This window comes from Argentina silus (genome assembly GCF_951799395.1).
Source record: "Argentina silus genome assembly, chromosome: 12".
Taxonomy (NCBI): domain Eukaryota; kingdom Metazoa; phylum Chordata; class Actinopteri; order Argentiniformes; family Argentinidae; genus Argentina; species Argentina silus.
The window spans coordinates 11,625,954-11,653,601 of NC_139666.1; the positions used below are offsets into that span (position 1 = coordinate 11,625,954).

At 42.1% G+C, this 27,648-nt stretch overlaps 2 protein-coding genes across 4 annotated transcripts; both read left to right on the forward strand.

Moving 5' to 3' along the window:
• Positions 1-427: 427 nt before the first annotated feature.
• On the forward strand, positions 428-21,248 carry map3k20a (mitogen-activated protein kinase kinase kinase 20a). Of its 3 annotated transcripts, XM_083682195.1 has the most exons (20): positions 428-547; positions 2,768-2,965; positions 3,713-3,800; positions 6,430-6,531; positions 7,046-7,111; positions 7,258-7,286; positions 7,428-7,565; positions 8,588-8,674; positions 8,942-9,016; positions 9,334-9,440; positions 11,604-11,739; positions 15,969-16,013; positions 16,125-16,155; positions 16,311-16,450; positions 16,603-16,665; positions 16,759-16,848; positions 18,889-19,005; positions 19,372-19,446; positions 19,683-19,833; positions 20,152-21,248. In XM_083682195.1, the coding sequence occupies exons 2-20, from the start codon at positions 2,807-2,809 to the stop codon at positions 20,853-20,855; spliced, it is 2,403 nt and encodes an 800-aa protein (XP_083538321.1). In that variant the 5' UTR covers positions 428-547; positions 2,768-2,806; the 3' UTR covers positions 20,856-21,248. The 3 variants fall into 3 exon arrangements, with proteins under 3 accessions (XP_083538321.1, XP_083538320.1, XP_083538322.1); XM_083682194.1 differs by having other exon boundaries at positions 15,969-16,155; XM_083682196.1 differs by lacking the exons at positions 15,969-16,013; positions 16,125-16,155; positions 16,311-16,450; ... (4 more) ...; positions 19,683-19,833; positions 20,152-21,248 and adding an exon at positions 12,827-14,572.
• A 2,365-nt stretch (positions 21,249-23,613) lies between these two features.
• cdca7a (cell division cycle associated 7a) lies at positions 23,614-27,230 on the forward strand. Its single transcript, XM_083681666.1, has 10 exons — positions 23,614-23,733; positions 24,272-24,418; positions 24,532-24,639; positions 24,809-25,033; positions 25,131-25,211; positions 25,349-25,537; positions 25,653-25,787; positions 25,941-26,090; positions 26,215-26,351; positions 26,460-27,230. Exons 1-10 carry the CDS (start codon positions 23,713-23,715, stop codon positions 26,488-26,490), a joined length of 1,224 nt encoding a protein of 407 aa, XP_083537792.1. The 5' UTR covers positions 23,614-23,712; the 3' UTR covers positions 26,491-27,230.
• The last annotated feature ends 418 nt before the right edge of the window (positions 27,231-27,648 follow it).

Genomic DNA, 27,648 nt, shown 5'->3' on the forward strand with positions numbered 1-27,648 from the left:
TTACAATACTGCCTTTCTAACAATAATCTGAGGACATGCCTTGCAGTTAATTTGATAAGGCAACCCACAGACGTAAGGGGCTATACCCAATGGTCTATATACCCGGACGGGGGTAGGGGGCGCTATAATGATGTCACCGCGGTTTCACCAACCCAAGTGGCTCAATTGTCCCATAGAAACCAAAGTTGTAGATAGTGACATACCCTAAATTCTATCGGGGCTACTGCGCTTCTTCATAACGCAAGTTTTGACTGTGTACCGTTTTTGCCCGGTGAGTGACGCTGTTGTCATGTAAATACTCATAAAGGTACTCATGTTGGCAACTGCTACTAACACTGTAAGAGCATTTGCCAACCCGGGTCAAGGAAGAAGTTGGGCAATTCTTGAAATCACGGTGTAGTGGGGAAATCTTAAACGTCACGAGTTCCCGGAAAGGGGGTGTTGATTTCGTTAAAGTAGGTTAAAGGTTTATGTTCACCTGCGTAAAGTTACGCTTTGGATTCGTCAATATGTTCCGGCTGTAATTTGTCGGAAAAATTTAAATTAGGTATGTACTTTAAGTATTGCATTCATGATTATTTATATGATGATGCGACAACATTTATTTGAGACAGTGACAATTTTGAAAAGCTAAATTACTATGACATAACATGCATTAGGTAATTAATGCTCAGGAAATTGCATGTCACAAAATACATCTAATTCCTTCATTTCACGGTTTAACAGAGCCTGTGTTCTGCTGTATCGCACAAAAAGTGCTTTAATTTTTCGAGCGGGCAGATAAGGTGTCTACGTAACGCAATTCTTGTCATTGAGGAAATGCCTTTGAAGTCACATTTTATGATCTACGAACTCCTGAAGAAGTGTGATTACCCCAAATATTGATTATATTTGTTTTTAATGGTTTTTATGTTTTGGATATGATGAACCAGTGTGTCATGAAGTTGACCAAAGTTTACCTATTCATTGTTTCCCTTGATGCAGGTTTCTGTTGACAGGACATATAACTAATTATGTCACAACCACACCCTAACTGTATTTCATCGTTTGTCCTAGAGGCATATGCATTTTCTTAGGAGACATTCAGTCCATGTATTGTTCTGGACAATTTCAGACAAAGCAGGGTACAAACGTGACCCTCCAACATGTTGTCCTCAATGATTAATATTTAGTCTAGACTGTAGACAGTATGTCAGCTGGAGAAGCTGTGCTTGACATAATCAGTTCATAATAATTTTGGCTTGTGGTTTTGGTACAACATTCATGAAGCCTCGGCTGAATGATTTACTGTGTTTTTCACTTCGACAAATTTGCTCTGGGGTGGTACTTTACAACATCGCCACTTCTCTGGAAATGAAGTTTGTTATTCCTGATGGGCAGTTACTGTATTGTTATTACTGTACCAAATGGAGTTCATAATCTAAATGTAATGACATCAACAGGGATAATAGTGATGGGGTAAAGCAAACGTTTATTCAATTATGGTTCTTGTTTTATTACTATTCTACAGGTGTAAGATGTACTGTAACATGGTATTAGACCAGTATTTCAATGCCTGCAGCAGAGTGTTTACTTTTGAGTGAGAACTGGCAGAAATGAACCCAGGAGTGCTCCCACATCCCAGTAACCCTGGCTTCTTGAGTGGTCACAGAACGTACATGCTGTATGTCTGCGCTGCCCATGTACTGAGCAGCTTGGTATAAAGCTAAGTATAGTATGAATAGCAGTAAATCAGCAGAGAGCATTGACTCCCCTCTGTGACAATGGAGGCATTTCCTGCTGGGCTGGATAGCAATCCTGATTCTGGCCTAGGTAACAGCCTCTTAAAAGACATAATTGCTTAGCAGTAAATGGGAAACGTATGAACAATAACAGAGCTACAATTTCCTGTAATGAAGGGATTATTTCTTTACAAGATGCATTTATGTTGTTATGTACAAACAAAAGGAAATTCTAATTGCTGTGTGTGGGCACAAGTTGGATGGCTTGGAGTTCCTCACCCCACAGACATTGTACATGTTTGTGAAGGTTGCACTTGCAAGATATTGATATAGATTATGGTAGATATACTGTTGTGTGGAGTTGAACAGGTTTGTATTACCCTCTTTAGGTTTGTTTTTGGAGTGTGATACAGTCTATCATTAAAACATTATGGCTCATCTGATAATAGTCCATGCAGTGCCTTTACGAGCACTTCATGTTGCTCAGTCACTAGCCTTTCATGTACAGACTACTCTACACTGTGCTGGAATAGTCTGTGACTTTGGCCGTGTGTATTTTGTGCAAAGTGATCACAGCACTGGGATAATGCATACCAGGGATGCCATAGTCCTTATACAAGCTGACAGAGGATCCTAGGCCACTCCGTCATTGCTTACTGGTACTGGTGTGACTGTGTGGCATACTGTAGGTCTGGGACAGGCAGGCAGGCAGGCAGGCGGGTGGAACGTCCCGTAAATCACTGGGCTGAGATCAGGGGATATCACGGTGCCACTCTGGGCAGACATAGCCAATGACACAGAGGCCTCCCTGGGGTACTGTTAGTGTCACATCCAGCCTCTCACTCACACTCTCACATGGTGCGCTCAAGTGTGAGGCTGCTCGTTTAGAGTGCTGTGCCAGTGCCACTGTTGCAAGATATCTACCTAGAGGACTTGAAGACGTCTTGTTGTTGAAGAAGCCTGAGACAGATCAGAGCATCGGTTTTGAACAGCATTTTGTGAACTTTGTATTTCTTTTTTTCCTCCACTGTCTTCTTGCCCTGTAGTCGTCCAGAAGTTGAGTTGGTGTTGAGTGTCATTATCAGATGTCGTCTCTCAGTGCCTCGTTTGTGCAAATCAAGTTTGATGACATCCTCTTCTATGAGAACTGTGGCGGCGGCAGCTTCGGCAGCGTCTACCGAGCCAGGTGGATCTCCCAGGACAAAGAGGTGGCAGTGAAAAAGCTGCTCAAGATTGAAAATGAGGTAGGAGTCATAATTGCAGCTGAGGCTTTTTAATTGTCAGTATAGTAATCATTTTAATTGCTCCCCCATTGAGTGGGTTTTGGTGACTTATGTACCCATCACTCAAAGCCATTATACCCCCCTCACTTTGTGCAGAGAATTGCACATACTGTATGCTTTAAAGTAAAAATTATTGCCAAATGAGAGATCATATTAGGCCCAATTAAAGCATGGGTTTTTGAGTCTGGAAATTACTGTCAAGTGATGGCCTTATTGTCTTAATACAAAAAGAAACATCTGAGATACCTTTTCATGCATATCCTAGTCCTTTGTAGACCCATGTTGGGTTGTGCCGAACATGAGGAGAAAAGTCGACGATAGTTCACAGTTAAGTGTTATAAAGGATTGTTCATGGAAATGTGTAACACAATTGTACTGACAGTTATAATGTTTAGTGAAGATCTATTCCAGAGCAGTTTTATGTTGGCCCTAGGCGGCATTAGTTGCTAGTGACAGTTTTGATGCTACTAATGCTCTTTACTGTTCATTGTCAGCCTTGAGCAGGACAAACACTTCTCATAACCGTAGTTTATAATGCCCATAATAAATTGCACAGTAAACATCTCTAAAACAGAGTCAAACAACGTCAAACAAATGACCCTATACTTTATTTAGAAAATACATAACCCTCTTTTTCTACCCTCTGGTTCAGGTGTTTTTACAGTATTTATTTTTTCAACTATGTTTGTCTGTGTGTCTCCTATGCAGGCTGAAATCCTCAGTGTACTCAGCCATCGGAACATCATTCAGTTCTATGGGGCGATCCTGGAGGCTCCCAACTATGGAATTGTCATTGGTAAGTTCATATGCAACCCCAACCTTGAAAGTTTCTCATCCAATAGTAATCAGAGTTATCTTCTCAGTAGCTTGAGACAGCCTTTTATACTGTATGTGTTGTGTTAATGGGCAAGCAGGAGCTGCCATCTGTTCATACTTGTTTCACAGCTATTTTGTTTGCATAGTATTGAATGGTGCTAGGGTCTACTGTATATTGAAGCATTAGCTGATGGCTAGGTGTTTCAGTAAGTGCTCATGTTGGTAGTGGTCAAATGTTAGTGACTGAGGTGATTCTTTCCGTAATGCTAAAGAGTCATGTGGAGCTCTTGTGACAACCCTCTTCTTTAGGTACTCTATGGGGGACCTTTCCCTGTTCATGTAGTCAATTGACTGTCACATGGCAGACTGGATGCTCTCATGATTAGGATGGTATGAAGTCATTTCATCTGGTGAGCAATGGATGACACTGATAGGAATATGGCAGGGCTTACTCTAGACATTTCTTTATGTTTCATACTGAGGTACAGTATACCCCTGTGGAGTTTTGACTTTCTTCCTAGGAGGGTGTATACCTATGACTATATTTGATTTCCCCTCTTTTCTCCTCCTTACTGTCAGAGTTTATTACATGCACATAACTCTGTTTTTTATGGTTAACCCTCCTTTATTCAGGCTGGCCTCAGACAAGATCTTTGTTCGTTGAACTCCTTTTTTGGGCAGGCTTAAGTCTTTGTGATTTCCTTTCTCAGTCCAGCGGTGACATGAGTGATAAGGTCATTAAGTGAGATAAAGTGAGATAATCAGTGGCCAATCACTGCTTTTTGGATGATTTTCAAGTTGTTGAAAGATTTTCAAGTTTATCATAATTATTTATCCCCTCCCACTTTGACATCTTCCCACTCCAGTCCCATGTTCACTGTCTATGCCTGCTCTGCACTCAGACAGGGAAGATTGTTGTATTGAAACATGATCTGCTTGCAGGCTTAGTTTGGAGGAAGACAAAATAACATAGCATTATTACAGGGGGATTCAAGGACTGAGGAATTTGAAAATACCTGCTATTCAAGTGTTGCTTGAATAGGGAAACAGATGGTCCTTTGATGTTTCTGCTTGCTTTCTTCTGTCTGGATTGTTCATGTCTTACAATACAGTAGGATATTTGTCCTGTAGTTTTTGTAGTTGTTACAGGGCAGCCATTTTCAAATCTTTTGAGTTTTCAGACTTGTCACTCCTCTCCGGCCAGTGTTATGTGACCGCAAGAGATGGGGCTGGTTGTCAAGGAGCTGCTGTCTCTATTTATCAAAGCAGAATCTAATTAGCACCAGATAAAGGAAAAATGTTTATGACCATTCTGACCATGCCATTTCCACATTCATCATCTCGGTTATAAATTTCCCCTGTCTGCTCATATATCAGAGGCTGCTGTCCCGGCTTTCTAACAAACAATATCTAGTAGGAGAGGCTGTCTATGTCTGCCGGCCCACATGGCCTAGAGTTTACTGCCATGTTTACTGGAGGGAGGCAACTTCTACCAAATTTGGTTTACCTTTCTGTATACAGTATCTTTATCTGCTATACTGTATGTATACCTATACTTTTTTACCTTTAGTTTATAAAAGTGAATTTTGACATGGGTAAAGTGGGACTCATAGGGAAACCATATTTATTGCAGGATGTTGTATTATTATTATCTGTGCAATTTGTCAGTCTTGTAAATAAGTACAAAGTACAGAGCTGAAAGGAGGTTTTCTGCTTTGCTGTTTGACAATGTTACACAGTAATATAAAAATGTTTTTGTGAGTCCCTATCTACTTGTGATGACCATCTTCAACACCTGAAGTTGGAGTGAAATCTGTGGTACAAGAGGGGTAAGGAGGTCAGAAAGATTCAAACCACATAGATGATTAGATTAACTAGGTAACTGGATTTATAACAGGGCATTTTAATTAAAGCGCTGTTATCCCTTCACCCTGGCCTGTCCCTGTTTGCACTATATTCCACGTGGTGACATTGGAGTGTGTGTTGCACAAACATCAGACTCCCGCTAGTCTACCTGGTATCAGATAGTGTTCATTTCAGCCATTTATCTTCTGTCAGGCAGGGACTCTCTTTGTACTGAAGTGTCTCAGTGATATTACTATGTTTATTGGCAGTGCTCATGGATGGACTGGATGTTACAGAGGTGTTACATATTGGATGTCGTGAACATGGAAAACATTGACATAGTGCTATACACTATGCTCATATTATTTGATTGGAACATACTCCTTGTATCCATTTGATATATTGTACTCAGATCACTGCATAGAGCACAGCTTGAGTGGTAAAGACGTTAAAGAGAACTGTCAATATACTAGAGCTAATCCCTCCAGTGTTTGAACAAACAGAGTTTGACTGACGTTCATAGGTTTAGGAGCTTGTAGTGTCGAGTCGCGGAGGAACAGGGAACAGGGTGCTAAGCTGTGTTAGCGTTTCCTCAAAGCATTCACAACGTGTTGATAAAGGTTTGTGAAGGTGTTATTAGAAGTTTATAGACTATATAAAGCAATAAACATATTTATCTCAACAAGATCTAAGTAGTATCAATCATATCAGCACTTTTCTCCCTTAGAATATTGTACTAATTTGAAATGTGTGTTTCCCCTCAGAGTACGCAGGTGGAGGGTCCCTGTTTGACTATCTGTCAAGTGAGGAGAGTGAAGAGATGGACATGGGACAGGTCATGACCTGGGCCATGGAGATTGCCAAAGGTAAAGTCACAGTTCACTTTCTAACTACTGTAGGCTCCTTAAAACTCAGTTGTAAAGCCAATAGAAGCCAATAAAACATCTTCTGAAACATTAGATTCCTCTGTGTTTCTTTATGCAATCTTGGTCTGTATTTAAATGTGATGACAATTGTTTGTGTACAGTATGTGTATAGGCCTACTGACCATGAGGTTTGCATGGCAATTTGAATAGAAAACACATATCTTCCTATTTTGGTTTTAGCTCATTAGCAACTTCCTGATGCTACAGCAGCTCAAGGTCTTCCAAGGCATTGTTATTCTAGACATTTCTTAAATATGCGCTCATACTCTGAACATAAAGTCACAAGTCGAAAGTCAGAAGATGTGTTTAATCAGGAGGACCATAGTTGATATACAGTAGGTAATGAGTTATGGGAGGCAGACAGAGAGGAGATTATAGATACACAGGCTTGTTAACATCAGCCTGGTGTCCCATTGATCTCAGTCAGAGGAAATGGTCTTTATTTCCCCATTAGGAATGCACTATTTACACTCGGAGGCCCCTGTCAAGGTTATCCACAGAGACCTGAAGTCCAGGAATGGTAATGTTACAGATTCATCAACATGAATTATTCTTCATTGTGTCCTTATATTTTAATCTGCACAATACAGCCAGAGCAAATATTATATTAACTGAATTAGAAGAAACCTAATAGTAATCTATGTCCTGACATTTGTTCCTTTGTAGTTGTTTTGACGGCAGACAAAGTTCTTAAGGTATGTTTGTTTGCACATTCCTGGATGCATGGGACCTTTAGTTTGCACAATGATGAAGTAATAAAGATAAAGAACAATATACCTTTACATCCCGGCCTTTGCTATCCTGCCTTAACCATGACCTGTGTTCCCCCTCGTCAGATCTGTGACTTTGGGGCCTCTAGGTTCCTATCCCACACCACCCATATGTCTCTGGTGGGCACCTTCCCCTGGATGGCCCCCGAGGTGATCCAGAGTCTGCCCGTGTCAGAGACCTGTGACACATACTCCTACGGCGTGGTGAGTGACAGGGACACTGGGTAATACAGATTATCTACTGATAAATAATGTCAAATGAGTCACAGAACCATTTTATTTTGGACACTAAGGACATTAACTACTAAGGAGAGGAAAGATTCTTGTTTGATTTGAGACTGAAGAACCAGCTGGGTATGGAAGTTACATTACTTGTAGAGGAAGTCAAAGGACCAGTATGGTTAGAATCGGAAATTGCTCTATTTTTACTCATGTGACTGCATGGCCACAATAGTAACTGTCAATCAAACTCTCTAACTAGCACTCGAAAGAACAGAATTTTCAGGTATGACATTTTCATGTCTGTATTTTTTCCATTGCAAGAGGAGATTGGAGTACCATTATTGACCTTTGCAAAAGTGCTAGCAATCCTTTGAGTTATCTTCTTCATTCTTATCAAATGGCTGTGTAGACAATCTGTCATTCATGAGTAGAGAGCATGAGGCATTGACATATTTCAGTGTGTGTGTGTGCGTGCGTGCGTGCGTGCGTGCGTGCGTGCGTGCGTGCGTGCGTGCGTGCGGGCATGTGCGTGCGTGCGTGTGTGTGTGCATGTGTGTGTCTCAGCCACATTCCTGTGTGGTGACAGAGAAAGTGTGAAGTGTAGAGTGACAGAGGCTATGGGGTGTGCTCTATGTCACCTAGCCATTCAAGGGCCTGACTCCTGAGGGCCATAAACAGCCAGTGTACAAACAGAGCAGGACGTGGGATCAGACCAGCATTTATATCAACACACTGTTCTCCATGACCTTTCACCTGCCTGGGCTTTACTTTGCCACATGGTGAAAATATAATTTGCTTCACACTTAGAAATGTATAGAATGTAGTGATACACTGCATGTATAATTGCCCTTTCATTTCGTACAAGGTTGCTCTCTTAATACGTGTAAAGTCTGTGTCGTGTCTCAGTTCAGTGGAAGACCCTGAAGAGACAGTGGTGTAGATGTCTTTGTTGGTTGACTGACCAGACTGACCCTGACCCCTGACTTCTGTGTATATTGTGTCAGGTCCTATGGGAGATGCTGACTCGTGAGATTCCCTTTAAAGGCCTGGAGGGCCTACAAGTGGCCTGGCTGGTGGTGGAGAAAAGTGAGGTACAGCTCTCCTTCTTCAATAATACACATTGCTGTACTGTATACTTGTACTGTATACTTGTGCTTTGATAATACCTTCCTAATTTCCTCTCAAAGCAAAATTCTTGAAGTTGTATTGAATTTAATTAAATTATTCAGTACATAGAACAAAGATTCATAGAACTAATATTCTTTGTGAAGTTATTGAGTAAGACCATCAGTTACTCCTGGTCAGTGAAACAGAAAATGTCCTCAACCTGCGTATGACTGTGATCTTGTCTGCTCCAGAGGTTAACCATTCCTAGTAGCTGCCCAGCCAGTTTTGCTGAGCTGATGAGGAAGTGCTGGATGACTGAGCCTAAGGTAAGACATTTTCAGGCCCGCCCGCCCATCCGCCCACCCGTCCGCATGCACGCACACACACACACACACACACACACACACACACACACACACACACACACACACACACACACACACACACACACACACACACACACACACATACTGAATACACTAAGTACACTGAGTACACTACAGTGGATAATACAACACCTCATAAACCTCATGGTTAACATCACATACAGTTACGATGCAGTATCACTCCAAGAAGCTTGGATTACTTTTCATTTGCTGCTGAATATCAGATTAGCCTACACTGTTGTTTTGTCACCTTCCAGGAAAGACCAATGTTCAAACAGATCCTTACAACGCTGGAGTCCATGTCCAATGACAGCAAGCTTCCTGAACAGTGTAACTCCTTCTTACACAACAAAGCAGAGTGGAGGTACTGCAATCACCCATTCTCAGACTGGATCATGCTTTTCTACAACCCTGTCTGTCTCATCCAGACAAATACACAAGCAGAGCCTAGTGATACATCAGAACTCTTTCAAAGTGGAAGTGCTGCTTATATGGGCCTCTAAATGCCAAAAAGGATGTGTGCATGTGTGCATCGATCTTTTATAATTGCACTCATAGAGGCATCAAATATCTAAAGAATCCTCCATCTGGATATACTTCCTCTTTACCCATAAGGCCTAAAAATAATCACCATGTTTTTCATGTAGAAGTGTTTAATTGGCCTGTCTGAGCAGCTGGAGGAGTAGTGATGTTTAGCACAGACTGGGTGTCAGCTGGTACTTTATTCCATCTCGCTCTGGGTTTTTCAGTGCTACAAGGCTTTTCCTCAAAACTGCTAATAGTGGAATGTCCAGGCAGACATGAGCAGGTGAGCTCCTCAATAGTGGGAGACTGAAGACATGTGGTAAAGAGAGGGAGGGAAGTGTTGTTCAGTGACTACAGTAGTAGATTCCAAGGCTAGCTATGTTGTGGTCATGAGAGACTGGAGAAGAGAGGTGTAAGGGACTGAGGTCTGCTTGGATCAGGGGCAGCCAGGTGCTGCAGGAGGCTTGTGTTGTGGTTTCTCATTACCTTGGTCAAGAGGGAGCCCCTCGGCAGCAGATGCTGTGTGTTGCCTGGCTGTGCCACCGCAGGTCTGGTTCCACACATCTCCAGGGTACAGTGCTGAAGCTATGCATTTAACTATAGTTCTTCTAGTAAGATGTCCCTAGTGAGCATCTGTACACATTTGTGCCTCGACCGCCACCATACAGTATGTCCCCCGTCCTTTGATGATACTATTGTTATATTAAGTGATAGGCAACTGTCCTTCTGATGAGGGGTCACAACATTGTTAAATCTGGCTACAGGACAAAAGTGTTATTGTAAAACAAGTTATAGATCCTCTGTATTTGTATTTCCCCCTCATGCACATTAACTATATTGTGGTGGTATGTTCCTGTATTAATCAGTCTGGAAGTACAGTGAACAGCTAGCCTACTGTTTAATTAGCTATCAATTCAGTCATTTGTATAATACTCAGTGTCCAAAGCTGCTCCCTCCTCTGAGACGCCGGCCCAGAGGGCTCCTGTTCCAGTCTATATTAAGGCAGTTTGGACACGGTCCAGGAGAGCATGAAGAGACTCCTCTCTTCCCTGGTTCTCTGGCAGCTGTCTGGATCACAGGAGAGGAGAAGAGAGGGGGAGTAAATTGGGGGGAAAAGAAAGGGCGAGTTAGAGTGCAGGAGGGAGGAAATGTGAGAGGTATTAAAAAAATGTGTAAGAGCATGGTAGGAGGACGAGAGGAGGACGAGAAATACCGAGGGTGTTTGTCAGGAAAGCGACAAGCAAGAGAATCAATTATGAGGGAAGTTTCGAGCATGAGTGGAAAGTCTTTGAGGTTGGGAGGGGGGCTGGAGGAGTGGGAGGGTGCAGGCAGGGGTGGAGGGCGGGCCTTCCTGCCTGCGTCACGTGCCTGTTCATAAATATCCGTGTGGGAGTTGAGTGTGTTGCCCTGTGACTTAGCATGGCTACCCATGGTGCACCAGACAGCGCCACCTGCTGGGCAAAGTCAGCCAAATTAATCAGAGTGTATTAGCAGCTGCAGGACTCCCACCTGTAGGACCAAAGCCTAACTTCACAAGTGCACACTTTCTGTGTATGCATTTAAATGCATTTACGGGGGCACTTAGTGGCGTAGCACACTAATGCGCATACCACATAATCGCAAGTTTTCTGGTTCGATTCCGACACCCTCGACACGTCTTGCATGTCATCCCTCCTCTCTCTCCCATCCTTCCTGTCAATCTCTACTGTCTCTATCCCAATAAAGCAGAAATACCCTAAAAAACATATTAAAAAATAAATAAATAAATAATGCATTTATTTCAATAAGAGATACTGCCCCTCAGTTAGTTTCCTTAAAGTAACAGAGAATATGAGAGAGTAGTCTATATTTGTTGTTTCAGCATTCTTGGCATTGCATTATTATATCCTACAGAGTGTGACAGGACAGTCAGTTGATTGGTGGCAGTATGACAGATGCAACAAAGATATTGTCGATAAAGGACAGTATGCTGAAACTAAACGTGTCCCTATGCTGACCATAGGTGTGAGATTGAGGCCACACTGGAGAGACTGAAGAAGCTGGAAAGAGACCTGAGCACCAAGGAACAGGAACTGAAGGAGAGAGAACGTCGCCTGAAGATGTGGGAGCGCAAGCTCATCGACCAGTCCAACACTCCGGTGAGTCCCTCTACATACTTCCACCATCTGCACACCGCACCGCCAACACCCAGCGCACAGCCACCGTACACGGTGTCATCTTGTCACTGAATATGACCTCAGCGTACCACGACCTTCACTGCATCAGTTTGTGTTTCACCGTCACGGTCCACCACAGTCCTGTCCTCAGTGTCACAAAAAGGAAACAAGGAAGAATTCACTTTAGCTTCAGATTGGTTTCTGTCTGTTTGGAATAGAGCTGAAATAGGTTGAAATGCAATGGGATGGAAGTAAATAGAATGAAATGGAAAGTGATGAAATGGCAAGGGGTCTCTCTGCTGGGGGGTTTGAGTTGAGGAGATACTGCAGGCTCATTATGTACTGTGTGACTGACTGTGTCAGAGAGCCTCCAAACTAATGGACAGTGGGATTACAGTGTTGGTAATGGTAATGTCGTCTTGAAACCCTCTGCTGCTTGCGTGTGTCTGCATTAACCTGTCAGTGTGGATCACTGACACTTTGCTAGGACCTGACCTGTTTTTTTGCTGAGTGGTTGCTTATTACTTATTTCAGAACACATTGCCTCCTCCCTCACTATGAAACTTTCAATTAGCTATTGCATGCAACAAAGTTGCACCTGAAACGTTGCTCTGTTGGTTGGTTTGTATGACCTCACTTAGTTGCACCTGCTTAACCACACTAGCACTTTACTTTTTACACACAGTACTTTTTACACTCTGTGAGGCATTTGCCCAAGAATCTTCATTTTGTCGATTGCGCTGTGGAATTGCATGCTCCCTGCTATGTTGACAGTGTCAGGAAAGTCAGCATGTCTTTACTCTTTGTTTGTTCTTTTTCTATCTATCTTCTCCATTCCAACAGTTTTTCTTATATTGTCTCTGTTGAATCTGTATCTATTACCCTCTTTCTGTGCTTAGGGTTCTTTTTCCTTTTCATATTGGGTAAAAATAAATTCACTTTTCATCATCCTCTTGGTATATGTGGTCTAAATCTAATTTCCTTACCTCCTTTTCTTTCCCGTCCTATTTTTATCCCTCTTCCTCCGTCCCTATCCTCTCCCCCCTCCCCCTCCATCTTTACCACTCAGCTGTTCTTACCTGTGGCCGCAAAGATTAGCTCCAAGTCGTTCTATGAGTCTAAGACGGAGGAGTCGAACAGTTCGGAGATGTCGTGTCAGATCACAGCCTCCAGTAACGGGGAGGTGGACGGGATGAGTCTACAGGCTATGATGAAGGGCTTTGGGGACATGTTTGCCTTGGACATGGGGGGCCCCGTCCTGCACTCAGGCATGCAGGTCAACATGCAGGCTAAGCAGAACTCTTCCAAGTCCAGCAGTATCAGAGAGGGACGCAAAATCAACATGGCCCTGGGGAGGGGCGAATTCAACTGGTCAGACGACAGCGATTAGTTCTCCCTGATTGGACCAGCTGGGGGAAGGGGGGGGGCGTTCAGTAGAGTGGGTCAATCACGTTTGCCTGTGTCAAAACTGTGGTCTTGCAACAAGCTCCCACCAACAGGCCACTCCCACCAACATCACTTTTTTCACATGGTTGGTGTAATAGAAACAAGCTTTGTAAATTAGATAATTATGTAATTTTGTCATTCAGATCATTCATTACTCTTATACTTTTTTAGTTTATTGCTTGATCATTTTTGTAATACTAACAATTTATTTTTTATGATAAAGTATAGCCAAATATATTAGCTGTAGCACAGAGATGTTCACACTCTATGGACAGAATGTATTAGAGACCTTCCGCCTACATGGCCCTTATGGATGTCATTTATGCCTAATGTACTGGCTGTACAGTGCCACGCTGTGAAGAACGAGCCATGTGAGCAAGCTAAAGCTTTTATGATAAAGTGACATTTCGCTGACATTAAGATTGGCCAATTTGTTCTGTATGTGGTGGAGCGCAGTTGCTGAGATGGAGACTCTCCCTAGGAGGAGAAAGTACATGTTGTGTCCCGGCTGACCCAGACTCATGTCAGCAGGAGAGAGAGAGAAACTTTCCTTATAGCTCATTAAACTACAGACTTCTTGTGCCCTGTCTGTATACATTCTGTCAGGAATCGGTTGGATTCCTGGCCCCCATACCCCCTTGGTCTGTTGTTGTACAGTGCAGTATCTGTGAGAGCCCCAGTGTAGTCTTGGTGAAATGCTCTTTAGTGGGGTTAACTATAAGATAAACAATATCTTCATCTGCACCAACGGTTTTGAACACAGGCCATGTTTAATGACCCCCAATATGAGCCTGTTTAAGCTCATCTAACAGTGTCATCAACAAATGCCATGTAAATGTTGCTATTTATGGACATAATTTCTGAATGTAAATGGATGCTCTTTCTCAGCATATACAATGACGGCTCTTTCTGTCTGACTCTAAAAAGCTCAGAGATGTTCAATTGATAAAAGTACATTTGGTGAAAGCTTGAGGCATAAGTCAGCTAAGCCCTGATGGTTTCATCTCTTTTGACTTACTTGATGTATGTTTTTATATATGGTGTAGTGAAACCTAGTCAGAAATACATCCATTATAGACAATAATAAATATTTACACTTCCTTGTGTGAAAGTCAACCACTTTATGTTTATTTTTTGGGGAGGATCTAATCCCCAATACTTGAGGTATTATCTCTTCAAGCTTCAGCACCTCCCATTAGTCAAATTCTGAGGCTTTTCTTTTATGGTTTGCAATAACCCCACTTAGACCAACAGCTTTTTGATGTGAATTTATTCAGCTGCACCTCTTCTGTTCCTAGTTTTTCAATAAACTTTTCTCATTAAACATTCAACTTTTTGCTTTGTTTCTTCACTTTCCCAGTTTTCTCCTGTTTCTCCTTATTGTTTTCTCGATTCTGTAACACTTGTGGAGAAGTAACATAAACAAGAACAACTCAAATATTCAGTTAAAATACTTTTTCCTTTATAATGATACAACTATTCAAAACAACATGCAGACGGAGACTTACAGACACTAGATCAGATCAGGTCAACTTTTGATTAGCGATTTTCAAGGTATCTCTATTTAGATAACCACACAATCCCCAAAATGACCAGGAGAACTAGACTTGGAGACAATGAAGAACAGTAGGCTGGTGTGAGGAATTTAAGAGCAGATGATAATGTCTGGAAGATCTAAGATCTGAAATCACATCTACATTATGCATATGTATTAGATCCATGTGTACTTTTCACAAAGCCCCAAATAAGCATACTGTATAATCAAGTTACACTAGCCGGTACACACTCTGGGCAAAATCCGCCACATTTGTATTGCACAGGCTTCCGATACATGATGTCCCTCCTGTCAACGTATGATGAAATTGTTACAGTATACTCCCATTCCACATGGGGGCAGGATTGTGTGAACTACTGAACCCCTCTTCACTGTCAAAAGAATTCCAATGGCTGAGCAATTTCTGCTGACTTTCCCTTTTCCCCTCCCCTCCCCGTTAAGATCCCTTTGTCAACAGTATGAGTTGGATTTTAATAAAAGGAGGATGGCAAGTCATTTGTGAAATACAATATGGCTGCTCGAAATGTGATATTATGTCACTTTAATTAGGCAATATCTGTAATGGAACTTTGGCAGCAGGGGAGTGTTTTTGAATCTGTTTACTTCCGAACCCATACCACTGGAGTAGGCGGAAAACGCAGCTGGGGTGAGGGAGTTTAGACGGAGGCTGGCTGCACAGACGTGTATTGCACTGATTCTGAAATGGCCTCTTTGAATGAGATGTGTGGAGATTGGCATTCAGCTCATACTCTGGGCTGTTATCAGATGCCGTGGGAAGCAGATAGTGAATGCAGGAGATTAGTAATTCATTTAGTCATCTTCCCCTCAATTCCCCCATCGCAATGTTTCTGTCACCACATACTGTACCAGCCTCATGATCATAATGATGAAATATTTATTTTGGCTGGCAAGTTTCTGCCTGATTACACTTAATGAGCAATAAATTATTTATCATTAAAATGGATCACAAAAGACCAGTCAGATGAACATTGGACAGAACCTAGTCATCTATACAATCACTGGAAATAATGATTTCTTTAAAGACATTTTTCATTGGAATCCTTTGAAAAGCCTTTTTTTTTTTAAAAATGTTTTACTGTAAAACTCAAACTACTGTGATCATCGACTGTTTTCACCTGTACACATTTGTATTGAAACATTTCAACCATTCGAGCTGTATTCCGTTCTATCTCTTCTGTTTGTCCTGCAGCTTCTTCCCAACCTTGACATTTACGCCTGGACAGAGGGACATGTGGTTAGTATCAACAGGTTCTCCATCTACTTACTTTGTTTAATCAGCCATTATAAATCCCTCATAGCACCATTATTGATGAATACTGATGTCTATCCTACTCCATACCCACAGTACTTTTGGATGCAGCAGATATTTGGGGCTGGTATGTACAGTACCAGATGTCCATTGTCCACACACACTGATCATAGACTTCTCATACTGTGATTCAGATCAAATGAATAAAAGTTCTCAAACCCTTCATGTGTGCACTGTGCCTGCATGTGTGTTAGTGAGAGAGTTTTCATTTGTGATTCTCAGGCGAAGTTGCATGTGGCATGCAGCTGTATGCTGACCTATTTAAGGAAAACCACATCACAGGAAAGAGGCTGCTGTTGCTCACGGAAGCAGACATGCGGGACATGGGGGTCAAATCAAAGGGTCACATCATGCACCTGAAGGTACCGTGCAACATACACAGAAAACTATCATGAACAAGTGGATCATTTAAATACAGTGCAAATTGTGTACAATTGTTTGAGAGCCTATACCGTTATGCTAATACAAGTACAATATGATTCTGAAGTTGATAGTCTTATTCTTTCTCTACCAGAGTGAAATTGAGAAGCTAATCAATGATTACCTCGTGCTCTTTCACTTCCCTCCATTGATAAAGGTACAGTATTCTGAGAATCTTTATTTTCTCCTTACATTTTTTGTGGTGTTTGCTGTTTACATCATGTTTAGCCTGGAGATGTTTCTTCCACAGGATGAGTGGGAGAAGGAGGAGGAGGGGAGGAAGATTGTGAATCTGGAGCTAGTGTTTGGGTACCACTGGAAAGCAGGAACAGGTCGCTCGGTAGGTTTTCAATTGAACACAAAAGATATTCTATGTATAAGGCCTCAGCCTGTTGCCGTCACAACATCAAACCCTTTTTTTCCCCCATCCAAAATATAGTTAGTTTGGACAAATAATGAATTGTCATTTACCCGTAAATTTTATTTTTTGTCTATTTAAAATGACAAAATATGTATATAGTAGTAACTTCTTGTTGCCAGATTAGATTGAAACTTTAGAATGTCAGGATGGCGGTGCTCCTTTCAAGTTGTCGTTCCACTAAGTATAGATGCCCATTATGGTACCCATCAAACCCAAGCAAATATTGACCACTGTTACACTGAGCATGTTTTGCCTTCACAAGACATTGACTTCCAAGAGAAACAGATGAATAAATATGTCATCCGAAGCCATGCATCTCACCCACCCCCACTTGCTCACGGTCCTTTGTTAGGGTCTCAAACGGTGGAGAAAGGCTGGTTCTCTACTTGCTGTTTGAATTTAATCAAAAATAGCCCATTTAGCCAGAAGTCATTTTCTTTTTAAAAGGCAAATGTTATTTAATCTTTCAGCTGTTCATTGTCCCATCATAAATAGTCCCCTTTCAGTGCGTTCGGCGGGGCTGAAACGAGCCTGCTAATTGCCTCCCATTTCTTCTGACATGTGGTGGTTTAGTGGGTAGAAAACACAGCGGGGAGAAGGAAACAGGAGGCTGAGAAAATGAGAGCTAATTATTTTCCCCTGCCTGGTGTCAGGTTCCGTGTCAGCCTTGTTTTTACAAACTGGAAGGTTTTTTGCACTAAATAAAACAAACCCGCACTGGGGTTTTTTTCGCCCCTCTTTGCTGGCGGTGTCATGGAAGCAGCTGCACTTCTCAAAGACAAAATGAGGGCCTGCGATTGTGCGGCCACCATCTGACAACCACTGAGGGTCCCCTACTAATGAGGATATCACCGCGCAGCCAAGTGAAAGGTGCTGAATTATGTATGAGTTGTCATTAGACGCACTCGGGTCCTGGGCATCATTACCAGACATTGTTTCTGCTGGAGTGATTAGACTAGCGTGGACCTGGGAGCCCCGGTGCGACTGGCCAGGGCCGACACAGGGCCGCTGGTGTGTCTCTGAGCCAGAGGCTTCCTGACGCTCCCTCTTTGAGCCATGTCCAGCCCCCGGGGACTGAGCAAGAGAGGGCTGAGGCTCCTCAGATGAGTGTGTTACTGCCACCTCCTCTGATGTCTTCCTCTGTGATCCCCACACAATAGATTGGCCCACACCATGAACCCTGTGTGGTTAAGCTGTGACCTGTGGCTTCATGGCTGGGGTTTGGGGATGGCAAAATCATTACTGCTTTGTCAGCATGCAATATGCAGGAGGAGTGGGATAGGGGTTAGCTCTTTCTAGTAAGGATTTGATCTGTGTCACTCATGCAGCACTGATAGAAATACACTATATTTTTTCTCAACTGGAATAACATTAGCATTAGTAAAATGTTTATTTCACCAAAATATCACCATGTCTCATACTGCAAACCTTACCCCGACGCAAAATAGTAAAGGGTTTTCACCATAGCAATTTACTGTCAAGTAAATCATTTTTCATGAGCCCTGAAGTAGAATAATATCTTAAGATTGGCAATGATTCGTTGATGTCAACATTTTCAAAAATGTATTTCATGCTATGATTATTCTGTTATTTTTGGGATGCTGAGCATATCAGTTAAGAGTGGGGCAAACAGACACTAACAAGTCCAATTATGCATTTCTCTAAATTGAAGTCACACAGTGGATGGAGAATGAAAGCAGCATATGCTATTTCACTATTTGTCCTTCTGTCACATTTCATCATGATTTGATCATTCACATTACATCTCAAGGTGCAGGAAATTACCAATATCAAGGAACTACCTCTAGGCTGTGCTGTTGATTTAGGTAAAAGTGCAGACAGGTTGGTTCTCAACTGAAAGCAGTGATATGTTATGTTTTTGTGGGATGCACAATAGTTGGGGCCAGTGCTAGACATACTTGAAGACCTACAATCTCTCATAGTCTCCTCTCTTTCAAGGACTGCAAATGGAAAATGTACATGGAACTTGATGGAGATGAAGTTGCAATGACGTACATCAAAGATGTCAGCTTTAATGCCAACAGACAGGATGTGGATGTTCTAAAGATGATCAAGGTGCGATCGTAAGCATATGTGTAGTAGAACATAGAAAATCACAGTTTTCACATATGTTGACACAAGTATGGTGCTGGAGATAATGAATATGCGGTTAGAAAATTGTGAAGTGTCCCTTCAAGACCTGAACTAACAGTTACTTATCTCCTATATTCCTTTGATGATAACCCTTTAAAATGTACCACATAATGATCATACCACAGATCATAATAAAATCTGCTCTAATTAATACATTCATTCTGTGGAACATACCTCCTTGCAGATGTTGTGACATTAACAATTATTAACAGTTATTAACATATTATTGCCATGATGTAGGAGGATGGAATATAATCAATCATAAACATCAATACCATTACCTTTCAGCCACCATTCGTGATGGATAAATGGATAGTTGGATTACGAGAGAATCAGATTGTTGACTGCATTGTTAGTTATGAGGTGAGTCATTCAAAACATAAAGTATGCATGACTACAGGAGCTATATGAGAAAGCCAGACCTAGCACTCACATACTGTAGGCTACAATAGACCCCTACAGTCTAATCGTTATCAATAATATGAATTAATGTAAACTGTAAACTGTATGCCTTTACACAATTCTATATATAATGTACAGTAGATTATAAAATCCCCACTAGAGTGACTGTTACTCTTTTCCCTTCTACTCTACAATAGAAAGATGTTATATCACCCAGGGCAACCAGACATTGTCATGCAATGAGGTGGAATCCCACCAGTGGACGAGATGAAATCAAGACGGTGGAGCTGGTTATAGAAACAATACAGTCAAATATAGAAAGGATCCCCAGAAACAGGTCCTACTCAGGTAACTTTCCTTTATGGTGTTTTAAATGAATGCAGCTATGAGAAGCTTAAAAGGTACCATTTTCATTAATATACAGTAAAATTGAATACAGAATATCTTAAACTGTCGTACTGAGTGCATAAATATGTGATGTGGGCCAACATTAATGAGAAATGAATAGCCTTCACAAATACCAGAAAACTTTGGTTTATGATAATCCAGAAGGTGTTTTGGTATACCCAGTCCTACCATTTCCTGAGCAAATGTTCCAGAGCGGATTGTGTCATACAGGGTTAGCCTGCCTAACCTACAGTATCAGTGGATGTTCTTGTTGTTCAGATGTAGATCCCAGATGGATGTACAACCTGAGGCAGAGGCAGCTGAAGAGCCAGTCAGCACAGCAGCAGCATGTTGCTCCAACCCCCACCAGCCCCTCTGACCCCCGCACCCTGCCTCATTTTCTGTCTGCGTATGGAGACCAGGCCTCGTCCTATGCCGCTGCGGTCCGTAGGTCTCCCAACCGCAGCCCATTGTCTCCCTGGTCAGACTCCCGCAGCTCCTCTCCCACCGCCGGCATCTCCACCAAGCTCTCTGCCATCCACCTGGGGTCAAAGGGCAGCAGCCCCTCCAGCACCACCTCAGAGAGCGCCTCTGAACGAGAGCGCCCGCAAAGTGCCGGGGCCGTGCACGCTCACCGCAGACACAGCTATTTTGGCAACGCATTAAGTGTGACAGGGGGGAACAGCAGGGACACGTGGACTCATACAAGGGTCAACTACACACAAAATAGGTCCAACAGAACGTCACACCAAGGAGGGAGGCCTCGGTCCAATAGTTATTGTGTAGTAACACAGAACAGCCCTAGGGTGATACCAGGAATATCTGCCATGGTGGAAAGCCGCAGTACAGAACAAGAGGGGGCTAAAGCCAGTGAGGGGGGATGGATCAAAGTGGAGCGTCAGAAAAGGTTACCACGGCAGGAAAACAAACAGGTCAGAGGTCGACCGAGGAGAGGGGGCAGAGGTGGGCGTGGTCGAATCTGAGGACTTTTATTGAAATGTTTACATATAGACTGGGCAGCATGTCTACTTCAATATTTGTATGTTTCATCTTTATCCTTGTTTCCACAGTTCTTTATGGGAAGATAGATGGGTGTCATTTTGAGCAAAGGAAAATTGTGATTTCGGGAATATTTCTGTTGTGAAAGACCCATTTGACTAGACTTCAGTAAGTGTCTGGTGGCTAACTCTGATAGGTGTTATTAATAAATAAAGTATTTATATAATTATTATCTGTGTATCCTAAGCAACATCTTTTTTACATCTACAATCTACAACTTTTAAGCTATTCACACCAATCCAACTTTAAAATGTACAGAGAGGTCTAACTCAAACTGCTATGACTTTCGTTTTGATACCTATTAAACTTTTTCAACATTACAAACTTGAAAGTGCAATTTTTAACATGGTCTATGGAAACCAAAAGATGCCATTTTTGAACCACTGCCAATCTTACACCTTTTAAGCTATTAACACCATTTCAACTGTAAAATGTGCCAAAACCCCCAAATTATCAACTCTGATAAAAGCTTTTGATACCTATAAAACTTTTTAAACTATTAAGCTTTTTGTAACTCCAAAACCTCTCATCCGGTTAACATGGTGGAATGTTGATTTAGGCCAACATTCTGAGAGCCCCATTGTTACTGCAACTGCTACAGAACTTTCACAACTCTTGAATAAAAACAACAGGAGACCTGAAGAACAAATCTTAGAATGATTATACAACAATGCACTCTCTTGGCTACCAGTTCTACCCCACTGACACCACTCTCAACCACTCAACCCTCCACTCCACTGAACTACCCCAGGCTTAACGTATCTATCTCTCTATGACCTTGTATTATACTATCGATCTAATCTTCTATCTTTCTAACCTTATATCTATCAAAACCTTCAACTACCTAGCATCTTCCTTTCTTCCTTTCACCAGTCACTACTGCTTCACTCAGTATAACCCATACTGGTTAACGTCTTAATTGTTTTGATCTTTCTATACCTCCCCTCTCTCATCTATTCATCCTCTCTTTCATCTCTCCATTCATCCATCCAATCAACCAACCAACCAACCAACCTAACCAACCTATCTCACCTTATTTCAACTACCCAGACAATCTTATTGCAAGCTCATAAAGTTTCTTCTGGAACCTCTTTTTCTAGTTATTACTATTATTATTATTCCAATTATTCAATCTGCTACTCCTTCTACAACTTTTAAGCTATTCACACCAATTCACGTTGAACTTGTTCAACAAAATGTGCTATGACTTTTTGTTTTGATACCTATTAAACTTTTTAAACTACACAAACTTGAAAGTGCACTTTTTAACATGGAGGTCTATGGAAACCAGTGTGATACCTATTACACTTTTTAAACGATTAAGCTTTCTGTAACTCCAAAACCTCTCATGGGGAATGTCGATTTAGGCCAACATTCTGCGAGCTCCTTTGTTACTGCAACTGCCCTGGACCTTTCATGGCTCTTAAATAAAAACATTATAGCCATCCAACCAATCAACCAACCAAACCATCTAACTTTATCCGCTACCCTAATAAGACTCTCACTTAGAGATCTCACTTATTTTTCTAGTTTAACTTGCTACACCAGAAACGTGAACAGTTGCTTGTGTGGATGCATAATATGTATCCCTTCCACTCTGTTTCTGTATGGCACTTCAAATATATCAGTTCCTGACGTATGTTGAGTCTTGTCCTTTACCTCCAAATATAGGTATATTGTATGGGGTTTAGGCGCGTGAGAAATATACTTCAATTCTAATGTGATGTTGCTGCTAGCTCAGCCGCTCAACATCTACGATTTACGCAAACGCTGGTGTAGCACACCTGTTAGGATTCCACCCTAAATGAGGTGATGTGTCAGCATATTTTACCGATGTTTTACCCATTGATTAACACAATTATATTTTAGGTGTAACCTGCTGAAACTATTTCATTCTTGGTTCTATATTGTGCTCTACTATTGTTCTTAATGTTGAATACTTGCATATTCATTGAAACAACTGATGGATTATTTCTATAACATGTTTGGCCATACTGTTTGCTTCACAAGCCTTTGAGTTCGTAAATCATGTTTCTTATAGACATGGTTATTTACAGATGTATTATTACATGTAATATTTTTAATAAGAGGGACAGAAAGATCAACATGAAGTTTGTGTTGTTTCTCATAGGGTAACAAAACCGACCACAACCGTAGACATACATGTATGACCACAACCCGCCTTTTATGCAAATCATGAAGCCACAATTTCGCGCCACTGCGAAGCACTTGAAAGGTTACACATATTTACATCAGCCTGTGAGGTCTTCAATCATCTTTCTTATAGACATTTTTATGTATAAATGTATTATAACATTTAATATTTATATCGGTATGTACTTTTCTGTCAATTTGTTTAATAATAAGGGAAAGATCAATATAAAGTTTGTGTAATTTTTCAATAATCCGCCCCTTATTCAAATCATCAAGCCAAAATTTCGCGCCACGGCAAAGCACTTGAAAGGTTACAAGCGTATGAAACAACAGGGGGACGGGGTTTGTAGCCACAGAAATATGCTTTGTTACTAGTGGCAGTTAAATATTCTAAAACCTTGTTGTTTTTTGGGTTTTTTTTTCAAATATTTCTGAATTCAGATTTTATTTTATTTCAGTATTGTTCACACATACGTTTATACAGCTGTCAGGACAATTTCCTGGCGCGGGAAATGAACAACCTCATCCGCTACTCGGCTGAGTTTTCCATTGATACAAGAGGACTACTGAACTTTGTACACACGCTTTGATTGAGTGTGCTTTCACAAACTTTTTCAAGAAACCGAAATGCGTCCTACTCGCTCAAAGGTAAGAACTATTACATTGCAAAGATTTTGCCTGTCTTTTTACAGTTTAATTACTTAAATGGTAGTTATATCGACGTGAGTGTGGTTGTAGCTGCAAGAGAGTTGCAATGCAGAACACGCAACCATTGTTTTGCTTCAAACCAGGAATTTTGTAAACTACCTAACTAGTACTGTGTTTTGATTCATACTAATTGCAAGCCGACAGCTTGTAACTAGTTACAGACAAGATAGCTACTTTCATACTTTACTATTTGTAGAAAGGTGCTGAAAAATATTGCCAGTTGAAATGCCAGGGTTATCCACCATCAAAGTAAGTGAATGACCATGGCAAGGTCTACTCTGACCATAGTTCGTCAGTCTCCCAGGGCTATCCAAGGTCTTTGGGGTTGCAGTGTGCAGGCTGTTGTCCCAGCCCAGCCCTAGCAGCCACAGCTGGGATGAAAGTTATGTGGGGGTGGGGGAGGGTCAAACTGTAAATGTGTGGTGTTGAAGGGACTGTCTCCATGTAGCTTTACATGACTTGCCTATTTTATTTCCAGGTGCAGCAGGCCCCCCATCCCCCATCCCCCATCAGGATGAGCCTGAGGAGCTTCAGGAATGTTCCCTTGGTGCCAATGGAGTCATCCTCTTCCTCCTCTGATGATAGCTGTGATAGTTTTGGCTCTGATGGAGGCTTTGCAAACACGGTACAGTCACTGCCAAGTTTCCATGCTATTACAATCAGTGTCTACCATTTTTGCACATCTACTGTATGCTATAAATTAAATGAAACTAAAGGGTGTGGTTACACTTTTCACAGAGGAGTAGCTTCAGACAAGCTAAGCGAGTGGCAGAGAAAGCCAAGGTGTTTGAGGCAACTACCGAGGAGGAGCCTCTCAATGACTTCAACAGTGAAATGAGTGCAATGGTGAGTTTCAACTCAAAGCTGTACCTTGATATCATGTATCAATGGTTGTGGACGAGAGTCAATATGGATACAGAATTGTGTGTGTGTGTGGGGGGGTAATAAGTCAGTTGATATATTCCCTCCAACAATATGGTATAGAATGCTTACTCAAACTAACTCTGCATTTCAGAATGTGGACTCTGACTCTGAGTCAGTTGAGCCTCCTCGGAGGGGCCGGCGCTCCCAGACCTTGACGGTTGCCATGAAGTTCCCCACCAAGAGAGGGGGCCAGAGGAAGAGGCCTGCTTCAGAGCCTCTCCAACAGCCCAAGGAGCCCAAGCAGGAGTCTGACACTGAGGAGGGAGAGAACTTCATGGACAAGAGGGCACTCAACATCAAAGAGAACAAAGCTATGGTATGATGGTCTCATTCAGATGAGTGGCAAAGGCTGTAGATTGCTGAGAGACTTGAGTACTAATTTGACTTTTCTTTTTCCATTCTTTTTCGTTTAGCTTGCAAAGTTGATGGCAGAGCTGAACAAGGTGCCTGGGCTCTTTCCCAGACGGATGTCCATGCCAGGCATGCTCAACGTGGTGAGTGAGATATAAATGGAGCTACTCTGTAATATTCATCCACTCAGAAAGCTGAGAAGATTTTATTTGAAGGGACAGACAGCTTAATTTGTATGTATTGGACTATTTTATTGAATATCTTTCCGTTTCCTCTTTAGCCCCGCCGTGCCCCACGCCAGTCTCTGGGAGCCCCTGCAGGTCCCCGCAGGAAGTGCCCTGAGCGCTCCTCCCGGCCCCACACTCGCTCCCGCTCCCTGGTGGATGGGCCTCCCAGCCCCACTCCTGAGGAGGAGTTTGATGACAAGTTTAGCCTGGTGCGCAAGAACAGCTATTGGGAGGATGAGCCGGTGAGTCACACAGAATGAAGGTGTTGCCCATAGGTTTGGTTGGTGACATTGTGTGTAATGTATAGAAATGCAATGTTATGTTGTCCATGTTGATGTTTGTATCTATGCATTCCAGAGAGAACCTCGTCGGCGCAGCTACAATGGTGTGCTGTCCATCCCTCACGTGGTGCGGCCAGTAGAGGACATCACCCAGGATGAGCTGGACCTGATCTGCCACAGCGTGAGGGAGAAGGTCTACAACAGGGCAACCGTAAGTTCCTATTCTCTTACATGAGAGGAAGCAGTTGACTGTGGAGTAACGTAGTTGCCCTCAATCTCTGATCATGCTGGCCACATTATGAATATGCAACATACTAAGATGCTGTAGTCTAAAAATGCTCCCCCTCTAATTTGCTTCTCTCAGGGGTCCACCTGCCATCAGTGCCGCCAGAAGACAATTGACACCAAGACAAACTGCCGCAACCCCGAGTGTGTGGGAGTGAGGGGTCAGTTCTGTGGCCCATGTCTCCGTAACCGCTATGGAGAGGAGGTCCAAGATGCCCTGTTGGACCCGGTGAGAACTGCTCTCCTTAGAGAAGCAACCGGAGACATGTCATATGTATCAGCATACAGAAAGGCTTGTAAAGAATATTATCTAAAGCGAATGCAGTCTGAAATGATGTCTTGCTCTCTTGCAGGAGTGGCTGTGTCCACCATGCAGGGGAATCTGCAACTGCAGCTTCTGCAGAGCACGAGAGGGCCGCTGTGCCACTGGAGTGCTGGTCTACCTGGCGAAATTCCACGGTTATGACAATGCCCATGCCTACCTGAAAAGGTTACTTCCTTTCTAATCATGTATTTAGACCCTCATCTTATGTTACTAGCGTATTGCTGATTTGAAAACTTGATTTTGGAATTAAATGTCTCTTATTTTCCTCTGCAGTCTGAAGAAAGAACTGGCGGAGAGCCAGTGAATCATGTCAGTGGTGTAGCCTTCCTTCCCCTGCTGACTCTGGACCTGATTGACAAGTTCTCATCTGTGCCCTTTTTTTTTGTATTTCAAAATGCACAATGCTTATTCTTCTCTAGTTCATGTGTAAGCTAAAGATCAATTGATTGAAAATGATGCTTAATGTAATATCCTGTGTCCATTTTACATTGTTTTAAATGTATAAAGTTCAGGTGATGCAACTAGCTATGAAATAGTTGTCAAGGGAAAATATCTAGATTTTTATGCTGAATCTGAGTTTGCTTTAATGGCCATCTCACTTTTTTAACGTGCAAGTTCTGACTGAAAAAAGAAATGTTTAAGTTGGTTGTCCCCTTAAAATGTAATATTTTCTGTACATGTATTTTCTGATTCATGTTTGCTTAAAGACAATTAGCGTTCAACTTGAATAACATTTGCATGCTGTTTTTAGTCTGCTGTTAGACCAAGCAAGTATGTTCTCTCTTTACAATGTCACACTGATCCTCAGGACTCTGTTCAGTAGTCCTCCACAGTCCCATAATGCTAGTGAGGTTGAGGCTGAGGGTGGAAAGGGCAGTGGGGGGGCATTGCCCTCCCCTGCCTGAGTTGAGAGGAACTGTGTGATATACTACAGCGCCTGGTTAAATCCTTCATTAGATAACTGTCACTAATGGTGTGGAAACAATTAGCAGACTCTAATGGGAATCTCATACCTGTAAATCATTTTATCCTATTAAAGCACATTCTCGCTCTGCTCTGGTCTTTTTCCTCTAATTTTCCAATGACGCTTTATAGTGCAAATAGTAATGTTCTTAAGATGTCACTCAAATGGCAATGATGTTATAGCCTGTATGTTCTGTTCAGTGGTATAATAGTGCACAGAAAATGTCATATGGTGAGCCTTGGTTGGCTTGTTGCCGTTTAGCCTTTGGAAATCATTCAACCTGCAGTTTACAGAGAGCGTGCACTCATGAACAGCATGACATCCTTTGGCAACACTTTTCTAGTTTGGTAGGATAGTTGCTCTTTTATGATTACATGAGTGGTGTGATTTCGACTGCATTATAAGTGCACTAGTTCTCCATTTGGAGGCTATTTTTTGTCAGTTTGCATGGTGTTCTGAAAGTCTGTTCAGTTCCCACTCAACTAAATTTCTCACATG